The sequence below is a fragment of the Rhinopithecus bieti genome, unplaced genomic scaffold (assembly GCF_001698545.2).
Source record: "Rhinopithecus bieti isolate Rb0 unplaced genomic scaffold, ASM169854v2 scaffold_16097, whole genome shotgun sequence".
NCBI classification, from domain to species: domain Eukaryota; kingdom Metazoa; phylum Chordata; class Mammalia; order Primates; family Cercopithecidae; genus Rhinopithecus; species Rhinopithecus bieti.
Genome location: NW_016808851.1, coordinates 1,576,751 through 1,595,193, shown reverse-complemented (window position 1 = coordinate 1,595,193; position 18,443 = coordinate 1,576,751). Strand labels below are relative to the sequence as shown.

The following is an 18,443-nucleotide window of genomic DNA, read 5'->3' as shown; positions in this document are numbered from 1 at the left end:
TTTTTTTTTTTTTTTTAAGTCAGGGTCTCGTCCTGTCACCCAGACTAGAGTGCAGTGGCATGATCATAGGTCACTGAAGCCTTGATCTCCCGGGCTCAGGGATTCCTCCTGCCTCACCCTCGTGAGTAGCTGGGACCACAGGAGTGATCTACCACATCTAGCTAATTTTAAAAATTATTTATAGAGACAGTGTCTCAAATCCTTGCTCAAGCCATCCTCCTCCCTTGGCCTCCCAAAGTGCTGGGATTACAGGTGTGAGCCACCACATCAGCTTATGTGTACTTTTATAACTTAGATTTTTATTTAGTTAAATATCTAAGTGTAAGACCAGGTGCAGTGGCTCACACCTGTAATCCCAGCACTTTGGGAGGCTGAGACAGGTGGATTGCTTGAGGCCAGGAGCTCGACACCAGCCTGGCTAACATGATGAAACCCCATCTCTACCAAAAATACAAAAATTAGCTAGGAGTGGTGGTGTGCGCCTGTAATCCCAGCTTCTTGGGAGGCTGAGGCACGAGAATTGCTTGAACCCAGGAGGCAAAGGTTGCAGTGAGCCAGGACCACACCACTGCACTCCAGCCTGGGCGACAGAGCAAGATTCTGTCTCAAAAAAGAAAAAGGCCAGGCACGGTGGCTCACGCCTGTAATCCCAACACTTTGGGAGGCCGAGGCCAGTGGATCACCTGAGGTCAGGAATTCGAGACCAGCCTGACCAACATGGAGAAACCCCGTCTCTACTAAAAGTACAAAATTAGCTGGGCGTGGTGGCACGTGCCTGTAATCCCAGCTACTCGGGAGGCTGAGGCAGGAGAATTGCTTGAACCCGGGAGGTGGAGGTTGCGGTGAGCTGAGATCGTGCCATTGCACTCCAGCCTGGGCAACGAGAACGAAACTCTGTCTCAAAAAAAAAAAAGTAAGCACAGACTTCTTATATTAAAATGTAGAAATTAAGAAAGAGAGTGTGTATGTGTATGCTTGCTTGTCTAGTGTTTGCATAAACACTGGAAGGATACAGAGGAAACTAGAAGGGATTACTGATAGGGAAAGATACAGATAAGAATAAGAGTAAGATTTATCAATTTTACCTGTTTATATCTTCTTGATCTGCTCAGGAGGCCGAGGGAGGAAGATCACTTGAGCCCAGGAGTTTGAGGCTGCAGTAAGCTATGATTGTGTCACTGGACTCCAAACTGGGTGACATGTGAAGACATTATCTCTAAAAAAAAATTTTTAATGAAAAACAACAAAAAAGTGTGTACATATTAAATTTTTTTTTTTTTTGAGATGGGGTCTCACTCTGTTGCCCAGGCTGGAGTACAGTGTCATAATCTTGGCTCACTGCAGCCTCTGCCTCCCAGGTTCAAGTGATCCTCCCACCTCAGCCTCCCAAGTTGCTGGGACTATAGGCATGCACCACCACACCTGGCTAGTTTTTGTATTTTTTTTGTAGAGATAGGGTTTCGCCGTGCTGTCCAGGTTGGTCTCGAACTCGCAGACTCGAGCAATCTGCCTGCCTTGGCCTCCCAAAGTGCTGGGATGACAGGCATGAACCGTCATGTCTGGCCATAAATTTTTTTTTTTTTTTTTTGAGACGGAGTCTGGCTCTGTCGCCCAGGCTGGTGTGCAGTGGCCGGATCTCAGCTCACTGCAAGCTCCGCCTCCTGGGTTCATGCCATTCTTCTGCCGCAGGCGCCTGTAGCTGGGACTACAGGCGCCTGCCACCACGCCCGGCTAATATTTTTTGTATTTTTAGTAGAGACGGGGTTTCACCGTGTTGGCCAGGATGGTCTCGATCTCCTGACCTCGTGATCCGCCCGTCTCGGCCTCCCAAAGTGCTGGGATTACAGGCGTGAGCCACTGCGCCCGGCTGGCCATAAAATTTTTAAGAAAAAAAGCTTAGGCTGGGCATGGTGGCTCAGCACTTTGGGAGGCTGAGGTGGGCAGATCACGTGAGGTTAGGAGTTTGAGACCAACCTGGCCAACTTGGTAAAACCCTGTCTCTACTAAAAATACAAAAATTAGCCGGGCATGGGCACCTGTAATCCCAGCTAACTGGGAGGCTAAGGCAGGAGAATCGCTTGAACCTGGGAGGCGGAGGTTGCAGTGAGCTGAGATCGTGCCATTGTACTCCAGCCTGGGTGACGAGAGTGACTCTGTCTCAAAAAAAATAAAAAATAAAAATTGAAAACAAAATGAGTTTTTTTCTGTCTACTTCATAAATAACGTTGGTATTAAAGATTGAATTAATTTGGTTCAGAATTTTGAAACCCATTTGTAAATTTTATTTACACATTTGTTGGAAGTATTTTGCAAAGGTCAGTGTTAACATGTTTTCAGCCAGATGCAATGCCACATGCCCTGTAGCTCCAGCTACATGGGAGGCAGGAGGACAGCTTGAGCTCAGGAGTTCAGGTTGCAGTGAGTTGTGATCACCACTGCACTCCATCCCGGGTAACATAGCGAGACCCGCTCTCTTAAAAAGAAAAAAAAAAGTTTTCGTAAAGCACCATGTAAATATTAAATATAATAGAAACAATGATTTTTAATTCAAGATAAATAAAAAGTTATAATTTTCCCTTGTTTAAAGGCACCGTATAAACTTGAGTTCAGACTTCTTGATTACTCCTGATTTCTACTGGGACAGAGAAAACCTGGAAGGACTTTATGATAAAACATGTCAATTCCTTAGCATTGCCCGAAGAGTTAAGGTATGTATTTTGCACTTTTAATGAGAGAAAAAGACACGTTGTTGCCTGTAAATTGAATGTTTAACTGCTTGCAGAGAAATATCTTGTTTGACTTCCATTCAAATCTCTTTATATTTCCCCCTCTTGTCCTCTATAGGGCAGTCACTTTTCAATTTTTTGTGTCAAAGAATCTTCTGATATTAGCTCTACAGACTAGATAAGGTTGGTGAATAAGATGAGAGTTTGGAAGCCTAATGGTCCATCAGGAAGTTCTTGTCAAGTATCAAGCAAGAGTTCCTGACTGTCCCTGATCTGTCATGGTGACAGTGAGAATAGAAATAAATTTAAGAAAGAATCATGTAAGAAAGTGATAGGTAATGGCAGACCATGGGGAAGGAAGAATAAAGGATGACTGATGTTTGCCTGGAGGTGACAAGTAGAAAGGTAGAAAAACAACGAGAGTTCAGAGAGGAGATGCTGAGATTAGAGTAGCAACAAGATATCCAATTAGCTCCATCATGTAGGCATTTAGAAGGGCAGAAGCAAAGTCGAGAAGAGAGACGTGTATCAAGAAATCCCAGCACTTTGGGAGGCCAAGGTAGGTGGATCACCCGAGGTCGGGAGTTTGAGACCAGCCTGGCCAACATGGCGAAACCCTGTCTCTACTCAAAATACAAAAATTAGCCAGGCATGGTGGCACGCACCTGTAGTCCCAGCTACTCAAGAAGCTGAGGCCAGAGAATCACTTGAACCCAGGAGGCGGAGGTTGCAGTGAGCTGAGATTGAGTCACTGCACTCCAGCCTGGGTGACAGAGTGAGACTGCATCAAAAAAAAAAAAAAAGCTGTAGTGATGGAGGTAGACCACATGTGGAAAGAGCATAGAAAACAGAAAATTGACATTAGTATAATGTGTACACATAGTTCTGTGACATTTCACCACATCTATAGATCCATGCAACCACATGAACAAGACACAAAACTGTGCCAGGTGCAGTGGCTCAGAGGCCTGTAACCCCAGCACTTTGGGAGGCCAGAGGTGGGCAGATCACTTGAGGCCAAGAGTTCGAGACCAGCCTGGCCAATATGGTGAAACCCTGTCTCTACTAAAAATACAAAAATTAGCTGGGTGTGGTGGTGCATGCCTGTAGTCCCAGCTACTCAGGAGCCTGAGGCAGCAGAATTGCTTGAACCCAGGAAGTGGAGGTTGCAGTGAGCTGAGATCGTGCCATTGGGCTCCAGCCTGGGTGTCGCAGCGAGACTCCATCTCAAAAAAGCAAAAAAAGACACAAAGCCATTTTATCACCACACAGTTCTTCCTCATGCTACCCTGTAGAGTCACACCACCCTCCCCCTACCCAGACTGTCCCTAACCCCTGACAGTGAGTAATCTCCATCTCCATAATTTTGTCATTTTGAGGATATTATATAGAGTCATACAGCATGTGACTTTTTAACTGGCTTTTTTCATGGAGCATAATGCCCTCAACTTGGATCCTTCCAAATTGTTGCTTGTATCAAAGTTCCTGTCTTCCTGTGGTTACTGAAACATTTTCTGGTATTTCATTTTGATGTTATTTTTTAGTATATCTCTTTGCATAGATATTTAGTGGTTGCTCTGGTTATTACATCATATGTATATAACTTATTACAATCTACTGATTTCAACATCTTGCAGATTAAATGAAGTATAGAATCTTTATTTCCCTGATGGGACTGGATGCAGAAAAAAAAAATCCTTATTTCTTCTATATTCCTTTACCCTTCCCTATTTATAATTTTCTTAACTATTCTTCTGCAGACATAGGAAACTTCATCAGATAATGTTATAATTTTTGCTTCAACCATCAAACATAATTTAGAAAACTAAGAAAAGTAAAGTCTATTGTATGTACCCATGTTTTTATCCTTTCTGTTCTTTTTTCCTTCTGATATTCTTTCTCTTACTGTTTTTTGTTTTGTTTTGTTTTGTTTTTCTCCAAGAACTTTATTTAGCCATCCTTTTAAGGTAAGTCTAGTGAGACAGATTCTCTTAGTTTGTCTTCATCTGAGAGTGTATTAATTTTCTCTTCATTCCTGAAGGATATTTCCTAGAAATAGGATTCTGGGTGGACAGTTTTCTTTCTTTCAGCACCTGAAAAATGCCATGCCACTTTCTTCTGACCTCCATGGTTTCTGATAGGAAATCTTTCATAATTCTATATGACATGTGCATTTTATCTTTTATCATTTCACAAGGTCTTTGAGGCTCTGTTCACTTCTTTTCCAGTATATTTTGTCTCTGTTAAGACTGGGTAATTTCCTTTGTTTCATCTTCTAGTTCACTGATTCCTTCCTCTGTTACATTCATTCTGCTGCCCATCATTTGAGTTTTTTATTTCATTTATTGTATTTTTTCAGTTCTAAAATGTCCATGTTTTTGTCTTTGTATCTTCTGTTTCTTTGCAGAGACTTCCTGCTTTTTCATTTGTTTCAAATGTGTTCAGAATTGCTTATTGAGTCATTTTTATGATGGTTGCTCTAACATCATCTGATAATACCTAACCTCAGATACCTCTTGATGTTAGTGTCTACTGATTGTCTTTTCTTATTCCCTCCAACTAATTTTAATACCTTCAGTTTCCCTTATTGCCTCAAGTGTTCTGGCTTAATATACAAGGTCCTTCCTATTGTATCCCTTTTTCAATCATATTTCCTACCAATCCCCACATTCACCTTGTATCACGTCACAAATAAAGGATTAGCCTGGGAAACACAGTGAGACCTCATTTCTACTGAACGGTTTTTTAAAAAATTAGCCAGGTATAATGGCATGTGCCTGTAGTCCCAGCTACCCTGGGAGGCTGAGGCAGGAGGATTGCTTTAGCACAGGAGTTTGAGGCTGCAGTGAGCCATGATCACGCCACTACATCCCAGTCTAGATGACAGAGCAAGACCCTGTCTCAAAAAATAAAAATAAAAAATACATGATTTATAATTTCAAAACCCTACCATGACTTATTGAATGCTATGTTCCACTTTAGTGTCTACACTTTTTTCCTCTAAGCTAGACACTGCCCCTTGCAAAACCATATCAAAGGTATCTGCAGTTGTCACTCATCTTGGTACCACCTATTCCTCTGTAGGTGTCTTCCAGCACAGGACAGTAGAGATCATCACCACTGGTCAGGGCAAGAAAACCAAGCTATGTTGCTCTTAGCTGACACAGAAAGATTGATTAGTGATGGTTTAGGAATCAAATTCAGTGGACTCCATCAATACAGTTTTAGATACCAAAGGTCTAACTAGACACTGATTTGACAATCTAATTATCTGGTCAAACATGAAAAGCACTGGACTTTCTTGGTTGTCGACTGTGCACACAGGCTGAAGATCCAGAGGAGGCGAGGGAGGAGTACTAAAAGCTTTATACAGATGAGGTATTTCCTGTGGTTGTGTTAGCTATTGCTGTGTAACAAATTACCCCAAAACTTGGTGGACTGAAACACCCACTTACTGGCTGGGCACAGTGGCTCACGCCTGTTACCCCAGTACTTTGGTAGACTGACGCAGGCAGATCATTTGAGGCCAGGAGTTCAAGACCAGTCTGGCCAACATGGTGAAACCCCGTAAATTAGTCAGGCATGGTGGCATGTGCCCGTAGTCCCAAGTAGCTGATTCTGGAGGCTGAGGCACGAGAATCACTTGAGCCCAGGAGGCAGAGGTTGCAGTGAGCTGAGACTGCACTACTGCACTCCATCCTGGTGACAGAGTGAGACTCCGTCTCAAAAAAAAAAAAAAGAAATGAAACACCACTTACTATCTCAGTTTTTGTGGGTCAGGAATCGGTGCAGCTTAGCTGGGTCCTCTGATGCTGTGTTTCTCACAAGGCTGCAGTCATTTCAGAGATTCACTTCCTAGTTCACTCGTGGTTATTGGCTGGATTTGGTTCTTCTCAGGCTGTTAGATTGAGGCCTCAGTTCCTCATAAGCTGTTGTCCAGAGGCTTCTCCATAGAGCATCTCACAATGTGGCAGCGTGCTTCATTGGAATGAACAAGTGGGGGAGTGATATGGCTTAGATCTGTATCCCTGCCCAAATCTTGTGTCAAATTGTAATGCCCCGTGTTGGAGGTAGGTCCCGGTGGGGGGTGATTGGATCATCAGGGTAGATTTCTCATGAGTGGTTTAGCACCATGTGCTAAACAGTGGTGCTGTTATCGTCATAGTGAGTTCTGGCAAGGTTGTTTAAAAGTGGGTAGCAGCCGGGCACGGTGGCTCAAGCCTGTAATCCCAGCACTTTGGGAGGCCGAGACAGGCGGATCACGAGGTCAGGAGATCGAGACCATCCTGGCTAACACGGTGAAACCCCGTCTCTACTAAAAATACAAAAAACTAGCCGGGTGAGGTGGCGGCACCTGTAGTCCCAGCCACTCAGGAGGCTGAGGCAGGAGAATGGCATGAACCCGGGAGGCGGAGCTTGCAGTGAGCTGAGATCTGGCCACTGCACTCCAGCCTGGGTGACAGAGCAAGACTCTGTCTCAAAAAAAAAAAAAGTGGGTAGCACCTGCATCTCCCCTCGCACTCTCGCTCTCGCTTCTGCCATGTAAAGTACCTGCTCTCCCTTCACCTCTCACCATGATTGTAAGTTTCTGGAGGTTTCCCCAGAAACCAAGCACATGCCAGCATCATGCTTCCTGTAGAACCGTGCAGAGCCATGAGCCAATTAGGCCTCTTTTCTTTATAAATTTCTCAGTCCCAGGTATTTTTTTATAGCAGTGAGAGACTGGACTAATACAGAGAGGAAGAGTGACTGTCAGGAAGAGAATGCTAGTAAAACAGAAGTCACACTCTTTTGCAACCTCATCGCAGAAGTCACATCCCATCACTTTTGCTGTGCTCTCTTTGTTAAAAACAAGTTAGGATCGGGTGCAGTGGCTCATGCTTGTAATCCTAGCCCTTTGGGAGGCTGAGATGGGAGGATCACTTGAGGCCAGGAGTTCAAGACCAGCCTGGTCAACATAGTGATACCCCATCTCTTTAAAAAAAGAAATTTTTCTTTAAAGCAAGTTATGAGGCCGGACGTGGTGGCTCAAGCCTGTAATCCCAGCACTTTGGGAGGCCGAGACGGGCGGATCACGAGGTCAGGAGATCGAGACCATCCTGGCTAATACGGTGAAACCCCATCTCTACTAAAAAATACAAAAAACTAGCCGGGCGAGGTGGCGGGCGCCTGTAGTTCCAGCTACTTGGGAGGCTGAGGCAGGAGAATGGCGTAAACCCAGGAGGCGGAGCTTGCAGTGAGCTGAGATCTGGCCACTGCACTCCAGCCTGGGCGACAGAGCCAGACTCCGTCTCAAAAAAAAAAAAGCAAGTTATGGCCAGGCGTGGTGGCTCACGCCTGTAATCTCAGCACTTTGGGAGGCTTAGGCAGGTGGATCACCTGAGGTCAGGAGTTCAAGGCCACCCTGGTCAACATAGTGATACCCCATCTCTTAAAAAAAAAATTTTTTTTTTCTTTAAAGCAAATTATGGCCAGGTGTGGTGGCTCATGCCTGTAATCTCAGCACTTCGGGAGGCCTAGGTGGGTGGATCACCTGAGGTCAGGAGTTCAAGGCCAGCCTGGCTAACATGGTGAAACCCTGTCTCTACTAAAAATACAAAAATTAGCTGGGCATAGTGGCAGACGCCTGTAATCCCAGCCACTTGGGAGGCTGAGGCAGGAAAATCACTTAAACCCAAGGGGGCAGAGGTTGCAGTAAGCCAAGATCGTGTCACTTCACTGCAGCCTGGGTGAAACAGCAAAACTTCGTCTCAAAAAAAAAAAAAAGGCAAGTTACTAGGCTGAGCCTACTCTCAAGGGTAGGGGATTACACAAAGGTGAACACCAAGAGGTGGGGAGTCTTTGGGTGACATCTTAGAAATCTGCCTACCACAGTGGTTTTGAAAAAGATGGAGAAAATTCTAGAAACCTAATTTATGACCACTGACCCACATGATCCTCATACTAACAATTACTTTAATGGTTGCCAGCTTCAGGCCATCAAAGATGGTGGAACCATTGCTGATTTCATTGTGTTCTGAACCGTCAGCAAGCCAAATGCCACTGCTCTCGGCTTGGACGAGAACGTTAATGCCAAAATTGATGATCTGATCTTTGACCTGGGTGGCATTTTTTATCTGTCCATCCTCAGTATTCAAGATGGAATTACTGAAGTCAAGTCTACAACTGAGGATACCCACCTGAGTGAAGAATACCTTGACAACTAAGTGGTCAGCTGTTTCATGGCTGAGATCAACTGCAGGTATAGAAAGGACACCTGTGAGAACAAGCAGGCTGCCCAAGCCCCTTCTGCCTCTACTAAATGTACTCTTCATTCTGGTGTTGGGGCCAATTTGAGATTGAGTCCCTCCATGAAGGGGTTCACTCTATGCCTCTGTGCACATGAGCAGCTGGAAGAATCGAAAGCCACCCGTCCCTGGCACCCTACACCTGTGGAGAAAGCCATAAGCAGTGTCATCCAGACACACCACCAGTCCTTCACGGGTGGCTCCATCTATATCCCCAAGATTTAAAATCTCCTATAGGGCCAGGCGTGGTGGCTCACGCCTGTAATCCCAGCACTTTGGGAGGCCAAGGTGGGAGGATGGCTTGAGGCCAAAAGTTTGAGGCCAGCCTGGCCAACATGGTAAAACCCAGTCTCTACTAAAAATACAAAAATTAGCCAGGCATGGTGGTGCATGCCTATAATCCCAGGTACTTGAGGGGCTGAGGCACAAGAATCACTTGAACATGGGAGGCGAAGGTTCCAATGAGCTGAGATTGCACGACTGTATTCCAGCCTGGGTGACACAGTAAGACATTTCTCCAAAAAAAATAAAGTAAGATAAAGTCTCCTACAGGAAGAACTAGAGCTGAATTTATTTACAGGCAGCATGATCTTGTATGTAGAAGACCTGAAAGAATCTACAAAGAAGCTACCAGAATAAGTGAGTTTATCAAGGTTTCAAAATCAATGTATAAAAACGGTTATCTTTTGTTATACTACCAATACACAACTGGAAAATGAAATTTTAAAAATACTGTTTATAGTAGCACCCAAAACTTGAATTACTCAGGTTTGAATTGAGTGATTCAACTATTCCAGAATAATGTTAATCAATCGGAGTAATCTGAGCAAGCTAATTGTTTATTTCATTCCCATCTCAGTGTGAAATCTTCTGCAGGAGTTATGAAATACCTAAAAGGTCTCAAACTACATTTCTGTTTCTCAGCATCCCGAAGGCAGTTCAGACTCGTTGGATTATGTCAAGGTTATTTAGAAGGGGTTGAGAGAGTTCACCCTGCCTTAGGCTCAGCATAGTGTTGGCATTATAGTCTTCCAAGAAAACAGATGGAACAAAGAGTGGCGGGAGTTTTTTTCCCCCCTCAAAAAGTAGAAGGGTCTTGAGAAAATAGGGGTGAGTAGGCATAATACATGCTAAAAAGTTGAGCACAGAGGTCCAGATGCAGAGAGCAGTTAGTGTCATGGGAGAGAAACTAGTTGGCAGTGGATCCCTCGCTCCATTTTCTCACGTCGTTATCCCTCGAAGTCCTGTCATTGAGGCTTCTGTCCCCATGCCGCCTACTCCATGAACACGTTTGTTGTCATGACTTCTAATCCCACATTCTCCTGGTGATTTTCAAATGTCTCTCTCATCCCAGTCTCTCATCTGCCTTCCAAACATTTCCAGTTGCCCCTCAATCTCACAGATCTTCCTCATTTACATCTTTTTTTTTTGGACAGGAAAACAATAATGATTATTTTTTATTCATACTAAGGAGACATGAACAATGACATTGAGCAATTTACCAACTAATCAAGATCAGTTACTTATACATTGCTATGTGAACTTTGGCAAGATGACACTATTCTGGCCTAAGTTTTCTGCCTTTTTGGTTTGTCTTATTTTTTTTTATTTTTTATTTTTATTATACTTTAAGTTCTAGGGTACATGTGCATAATGTGCAGGTTTGTTACATATGTATATTTGTGCCATGTTGGTGTGCTGCACCCATCAACTCGTCAGCACCCATCAATTCATCATTTATATCATTACGTGTGCACCATTTTCCACTAGAATGTAAGCCCCTTGAAATCGGAGACCATGATTATTTTCTTGCCTGTTCTTGGCAAAGGCCTCATACAGTATGTCCTCAAAAAAATTTGTAGGATTTAGTCAGCTGATTAAGATTTCAAAATGAAACTTGTATTCCCCCCACCCCCAGAAAATGGTAAACCTTTTCAGTTCTCTATTTCAGCTCATGGGAGGACCTTCTAGCCTCACCTATCTAGTCATTCAACCAGAAACTTAAAAGTCATCTGGGTGTTCTTTTTCTCCTTCACCCTCCATATCCAGTCAAACAATCTTTTTATTTTCCTCTAAGTATCATGGATTCATTAACAAACATTTATCGAAAGCCTGTGTGATAGGCCCTGGGCTGGTGAAACAGGGGAGTACCATATACCCTGATTTCAAGCCCCCAACTATTAATGTTCATCCACACAGCCCCACATCTTCCTTTCCCATCTGGACTTGTCTAATTTCTTCTTCACTCTCTGTCTCCAGACTGGACCTTTTTCCAGTCTCTGCACCCTTTGGCTGGAAGACAGAGACATGTCTATTTCACCATTCTGTCTCCTCTGCCCAGCATAGTACAGTAAATGTTAAACAAATACTTCCAGATTGAAGAGGCCTCCCCATTACCTGCAGAATGAAGTTCAGATATTCTAGCATGACATGTTGCTTTCCTATTGCTGCTTAACCTAGTGGCTTATCAGAAATTTATCATCTTACTGTTCTTTGGTCAGAGGTCTGGCATGGCCTAAAGTTAAGGTATTGACTCCTCTTTGGAGACTGTGGGTGGAATCCATTTCCTCACCTTTTCCAGTGACTGGAGGCCACCCATATTCCTTGCTCATGGCCCCTTCATCTAACAAAGGCCAGTGGAATCCTCATATTGTATCATTCTGAATTCTTCTGCCCCTCATTTCCACTTTTAAGGACCCTTGCGATTACATTGGGCTTACCCAGATAATCTAGGATTATCTCCCCATCTTAAGGTCAGCGAATTAACAACTTTAATTTCTTATACATTCTTAATTCTCCTTTGCCGTATTATATTCATAGGTTCCAAGAATGAAGACATAAATATCTCTGGGGTGGGGGACATCATGTACACAGTACCTCTCAATCTAGTACTAACTTACCTTCTTTTTTTTTCTGAGACGGAGTGCAATGGCATGGTCTTGGCTCACTGCAACCGCCAGCTCCTGGGTTCAAGTGATTCTCCTGCCTCAGCCTCCCAAGTAGCTGGGATTACAAGCGCCCGCCACCACACCCAGCTAATTTTTGTATTTTTAGTAGAGACAGGGTTTTGGTGTGTTGGCCAGGCTGGTCTTGAACTAACCTCAAGTGATCCATCTGCCTTGGCCTCCCAAAATACTGAGATTACAGGTGGGAGCCACCGCCCCCAGCTAACTTACCTTCTTAACCTCACTTCTAAGCACTTTCTAACTTATCTTCTTAACCTCACTTCCAAGCACGCACTTCTAGGTTGTCTACAATCTAGCTATGCTTGTCTCCATGCTGTTTCCTATGCTTGACATGCTCCTTTCATGCCCCCAAACCCCCACCAGCAACCCACCTTTTCTTCATGTCTGCTGCCTTTTAAAGCCTAATTCACATTGGCTACCTCTGTGAAGCCTCTCCTGGTTTTTTCTTTGCTCCCTTATCTGCATGCTCAGAGCATACATGCCTCTATACCTAAATAAACAGAAAGCATGCTGTGGTAATAGGGACTTTTTGTGTGTGTGTGTGATGGAGTCTTGCTTTGTCGCCCAGGCTGGAGTGCAGTGAGCAATCTTGACTCACTGCAAGCTCCGCCTCCTGGGTTCACGCCATTTTCCTGCCTCAACCTCCTGAGTAGCTGGGACTAAGGAGCCGCCACCATGCCCAGATAATTTTTTTTGTATTTTTAGTAGAGACAGGGTTTCACCCTGTTAGCCAGGATGGTCTTGATCTGACCTCGTGATCCGCCCGCCTCAGCCTCTGAGTGTTGGGATTACAGGCGTGAGCCACCGCGCCTGGCCACAGGGACTCTTGCTTGCACATTTCAGTGTGTTGTCAGATGCTTGGGTTAATTGAAGTTCGAAGCTAAGTTGTTAGACTTAATAGGAGGCTTTGGGACGTTTAGGAGACTTGTGGTAATATCAACAGACTCTAAAGTTAAGGAATAAATTGGATGATGAGGAGGTAGTGGAAAAAGAAAATGTTGCCTGTTTTTTGGCCCAAGTTGAAAGAAAATGCAAGAGGCTGAATCAGTAGTCTGCAGAGAGAAGCAAGCTTAAGGATGAACATTAAAGACTAAGATCAAGCAGCCAATAGAAACAGACATTAGGAGGCCAGGCGCGGTGGCTCACGCTTGTAATCCCAGCACTTTGGGAGGCCGAGGCAGGCAGGTCAGGAGTTCAAGATCAGCCTGACCAACATGATGAAACCCCGTCTCTACTAAAAACACAAAACTTAGCCGGGCATGGTGACACGCGCCTGTAATCCCAGCTACTCAGGAGGCTGAGGCAGGTGAATCACTTGAACCAGGGAGGCGGAAATTGCAGTGAGCCGAGATCGTGCCACTGCACTCCAGCCTGGGTAACAGAGTGAGACTCCGTCTCAAAAAAAACAAAACGAACAAACAAAAAAAACAGACATTAGGAAAGGGCAAGAGGAAAGGAAAAGAGGGTGGGGAAAGGAAGAAAGAAGAGGCATGCTCTAAAACAGATTAGAAACTACAGAGTGACCATAACGTCTGGAAATAGGGGCAAATGGTGATGAGTGTGGTTCAGCGAGTTAGTCCTGTGGTTCCATCAGTAAGGTAGTTTCTTTTTTTTTTTTTGGAGACAGGATCTCACTTTGTCACCCAGGCTGGAGTGCAGTGGCGTGATCTTGGCTCACTGCACCCTTGACCACCTGAGCTCAAGCAATCCTCCCACCTCATCCCCGCCAGGTAGCTGGGGCTACAGGCACACACCACCATGCCTGGCTAATTTTTTTGTAGAGACAAGGTTTCACTGTATTGCCCAGGCTGGTCTGGAAAAAGACTCCTGAGCTCAAGTGCTCCTCCTGCCTCAGCCTCCCAAATGCCAGGATTACAGGCATATGCCACCCAGCCCAGCCTAGTAAGGCAGTTTAATGCTATGTGCAAAAATCATAACATGGTACAGTAACACATTCCAATCAACTCCTGAACACGTACCTGTGATTTCTCTCTTAATGTTCACTGACCAAACCTGTAAATTCAGCATACCCCATGAGACAAACTGTTCTAAAATTTTGCTTCCAGGATTTCCAGTTTCCAGAAGCAAGTGATATATAAAGATATTAGGTAGGCATTTAACAGTTGTCACGTCCAAATTTTGAATTCAGGGACTTTATTTTCTTTGAACCCCCACAGCCAGCTTGTTTGGAGGCATCAGAATGCAGAACTGTTGCAGTTCAGTTGAAAGCAATGCCATCTAGTGGTGTGTGTGCAGCAGGTCAAATGTTAAGCGTAGGTTTTCTAGTAGAAAGTAAATTATCTTTAGGTCTTGCTAAAAAAACATGTTTCAAGTTTGCCTTTTTTAACTGCTAAAAAGGGCAGCTACTAAAACTAGGACTCAAAACCTATTTTAGCTCTTCCATCAAAATTTTACAAATAGAGCTTCAGTATGCAAAGTATTTCTTGCAGTTAAATCTGTACATCACAAAATGTCTCTGGGTGGATTCACAAGAAACTGATAATGTTGCTGGCTGCCTTTGGGGAGAGAACCGAGGAGCAGGATTTTTCACTGTGTAGCTATGCATTTTTTATACATATGACCGTATTAAGTTGTTTAAATATAAATACGTTACTAAAATTTTTTTTCTTACACAGGTCATGAATGAAAAACTTCAACACTGCATGGAACTAACAGATCTAATGCGGAATCACCTGAATGAGAAGAGGGCACTCCGCTTGGAGTGGATGATTGTCATCCTCATTACCATAGAGGTAAGATGGAAGTGCTGTGTACCGTAATCAGTTACCATCTCTTAACAAATACAGGGGCTATGCTAATAAGATAGTTTGAGATAGAAAATTATTAGCAGGAAAGAGGCTGACTTTATCATTACTGTTTGGAAGTTTCAAATTACTATTTTGCAAATACATTAAAAGTTATTTTTAGAGTGGACCTCAAGGTTCTGCATTTTAAAGACAGCATTTGGAAAAGTTCTAGCTGTTAATTTATAATGTACAGCTCAACATCAAATCAAGCATCCATGCCTCCAATTCACAGCTTGCCATGTGAGAAAGGGCAAACATTTACCTTACTTTGGGAGCATTTCTCAATCAGAATCTTGGAAGTCATTTTAGTTTGTACCCATAATTTGCCTGTCATGAAATAATTCTCACTTTTTATTCTAAGGTAATGTTTGAGCTGGGACGAGTATTTTTCTGATCAAGTGATAACCAAAGTGTCACTGCAAGTGATATTCAAGTTCTACAATCAAAAAAATAAATGTTCAGCCGGGCTCGGCGGCTCATGCCTGTAATCCCAGCACTTTCGGAGGCCAAGGAGGGTGGCTCATTTGAGGTCAGGAGCTCAAGACAAGTCTGGCCAACATGGTGAAACGTCTCTACTGAAAATACAAAAATTAGCCAGGTGTGGCACACGCCCATGATCTCAGCTACTCGGAAGGCTGAGGCAGGAGAATCTCTTGAACTTGGGGAGGTTGAAGTTGCAGTGAGCTAAGATCACGCCACTGCACTCCAGCCTGGGCGTCTCAAAAATAAAAATTAATGTTCACTAATGGGTGATCATTTAATAGGTGTTTTTTTAATCAAGAAATTATCTTTTCAGCCCCAATATATCGTGTGAATAAAAATGAATCTAGTGTTTACATTTACATCACTGACAATTCAAAAGGAAAATATTTCAGTTAAGAACTTTGGAAAACCTTAGCATCTAGGAAATCTTGGCAGATACTTTTTAAAGCCAAAGGACTTAGGCTTTAGACAACACAACTTAACCTATCCCCAGGGAATCGCATCATGACCCTGGCTAAGGGAACCGTACAGGAACTCAAGTGTTGAAATCAATATAAACAGGCCTGGTGCTCACACCTGTCATCCCAGCACTTTGGGTGGCTGAGGCGGCTCAGGAGATTGAGACCATCCTGGCTAACACAGCAAAACCCTGCCTAAAAATACAAAAATTCTCTACTAAAAATACAAAAAATTAACCGGGCATGGTGGCGGGCGCCTGTAGTCCCAGCTACTCAGGAGGCTGAGGCAGGGTGAACCCGAGAGGCGGAGCTTTCTGTGAGCTGAGATCACGCCACTGCACTCCAGCCTAGGCAACAGAGCGAGACTCAGTCTCAAAAAAAAAAAAAAATCAATATATACAGTAACAAGCCAGGCTTCCGGTGGCAGAGATGAAATCTTAAATACCTATTTTAGACGGCATGATTTGAGTATGACTGTTCACTGGCACCTTTTATTAATACTTTGTCCTTTCACCAAGTTAGTCACAATATTCTTCCCACAGACATTTGTTTCAGACATATTTTGGGGAAATTTAAAAAATACCAAGCACAAAGAATCTAACATCTACATATTTATTAAACTCCTTGGGTTGACAACATTTAAAAAAAAAATCAAATCTTGATCTTCATTGCCTTTTATGCATAACCCCTCATACCCCACTACAGTCCTCACTTGTCAACTTTTCACACATATCCTTTTGTTTTGCAACTCACTTAACTGCTACACAGTATTATACTGAGAATACATTCATCTGATGGACATATTTATTTGCAGTTAACAGTGCTAGGATAAACATCTGATGTCTTCCAGCGAGAGTTCTTCAGTAGCTGTCTTCCATCTGAGGTACCTGCCTGTATGCCACGGGTACCCACAAAAATTCTCCAAGGAGCATACAGGCACGAATAGTTCAAGAACTGCTTTTTAGGATGGGTGTGGTGACTCACGCCTGTAATCCCAGCACTTTGGGAGGTCAAGGTGGGAGCACTGCTTGAGGCCAGCAACCCTGTCAAAATAACTTTAAAAATTGCTTTCTAGATCAAGTTCCTCCTGATTTTCATAAAATCAACATACCTGTGTGCACACCTGCAGTGTATCTTGTTCTTACCATCTTCCCTTATCACACTTACACAAGAGGCATCTCTCACCTATCCTCAATAGTTTGGTCCACTATATTCAATAACTTTTAAATACATTAAATCTATTTGTCAACATTTTTGGAAAGCCACAAAAACAAAAGAGGACAATTTGAAAGATTGCTAAATGCAACCTTCCTTTAATTGAGGCCAGTATGTTTTCTCCTATTTTTTTTAGGAGGTACAATTCCAGTAAAATTTTACTGCAAGTATCAATGTATACAATTTGCTGTTTTGGTCAACTTATTAGTAGTAACAATGTGAAATAGTCCAGAAAAAAAACATGAACATTTGATGCCTTATGGTTACAGCAAATTAAATACTTCAAGTTATATTAAAAAATTTACAAGAAATGAAAGGATCAAAAGAGGTTCATAAACATTTATTAGCATAAAGTGTTGTAAAGGAAATGTAACACAAATACACTTTCAAGAGGAAAAACATTTGCATAGTTCACCTATTTTTACATGGATCATGATGGACAATCAGCTCAGTATACTATCACAATGCACTAAATTAGAAGGGCTTTCCTTAAGTAACAAAGCAGCTTTATTTTAAAATACCAGTATTTATGATACACTGGCAATTACATCTTTTTCAATTAATCTTATGATTTAAAACTTCAGCTTAAAGTTATGAAAGTTTAAAGAATTGTTTTAGTTGTAACGTAAGTAAAACTTTCACTTACTTAATAAAGTAAAACTTTATTAAGATCACCACCTCTCTAAGAACAAAATGACCAAGAAATTACACAGAGTATTTACAGCCTAAAGTAAGTACATTCAGCGCTGGCTCCCAAAATCCTCAAAGTGGTATCTAATTTCTATCACACATGAGAGCTCACTGATTAAGACCAACCTGGATTTCAATTGTTTCACCACAAATTCTTGCTGTTATAACCTTGGACAAATCACTGAACCTCTTGGGCCTCAGTTTCCTCATCTGTGGAGTAGATTTAATTATTAAACTAGCTCATAGGTTGCTGTAAGGATTAATGAAATATGTGTGAACAGGAGGGTTTAATTATTAACCAATCTCACAGGGTTGCTGTGAGATTAACTCCCAGATGAAATGGAGGCTAAATCAAATTCCCAGGAACCATCTTTGAATCTTTAAGAAATATCATAACTGAAACTTACAGTATAGATGTTACTGAATCCTGCACTGGAATAGAATGGTTAATTTAAATATAAAGCAATATTTTCACTGTATAAAACGGGTTGGCTCCTCAGTGCAAGCCCAAAAAGGCTTTTTTAAACTACACATTTTTGCATATACCAAACAGCGGTGGCCAACAGGTATTCTGGGGTGGCTTCTTGGATAACCGTAGCAGTCAGAAGCAGACTTTTTTTTTTTAAATACATAAAATCAGTATCTTTCTAGTTTTACCACTTTAAAAATAAACCGTATTTGCCTATTTTAAATTACTGTCCTGTCTGCTACCTAAAGCAGGTTTTCCAAAGTATGGTCCTCAGACCAACTGCATCAGCAAATACTCAAGACTGTCCGTTAATATTACTGACTCCTGAGTTCTACACCATAG

The 18,443-nt window shown here is 42.7% G+C and overlaps 1 protein-coding gene across 3 annotated transcripts in view; it reads left to right on the top strand.

Moving 5' to 3' along the window:
* RMND1 (required for meiotic nuclear division 1 homolog) overlaps positions 1 to 15,911 on the top strand; it is a 53,662-nt gene extending 37,751 nt beyond the window's left edge. For 2 of the 3 annotated variants that reach the window (XM_017887616.1, XM_017887618.1), the window contains 3 exons: positions 2,588 to 2,708; positions 14,616 to 14,732; positions 15,148 to 15,615. In XM_017887616.1, coding sequence (XP_017743105.1) covers positions 2,588 to 2,708; positions 14,616 to 14,732; positions 15,148 to 15,180 — 271 coding nt within the window. In that variant the 3' untranslated portion in view covers positions 15,181 to 15,615. Of the gene's footprint in view, positions 1 to 2,587; positions 2,709 to 14,615; positions 14,733 to 15,147 lie in introns of all 3 variants that reach the window. The other variant, XM_017887617.1, reaches the window with a different exon arrangement.
* The last annotated feature ends 2,532 nt before the right edge of the window (positions 15,912 to 18,443 follow it).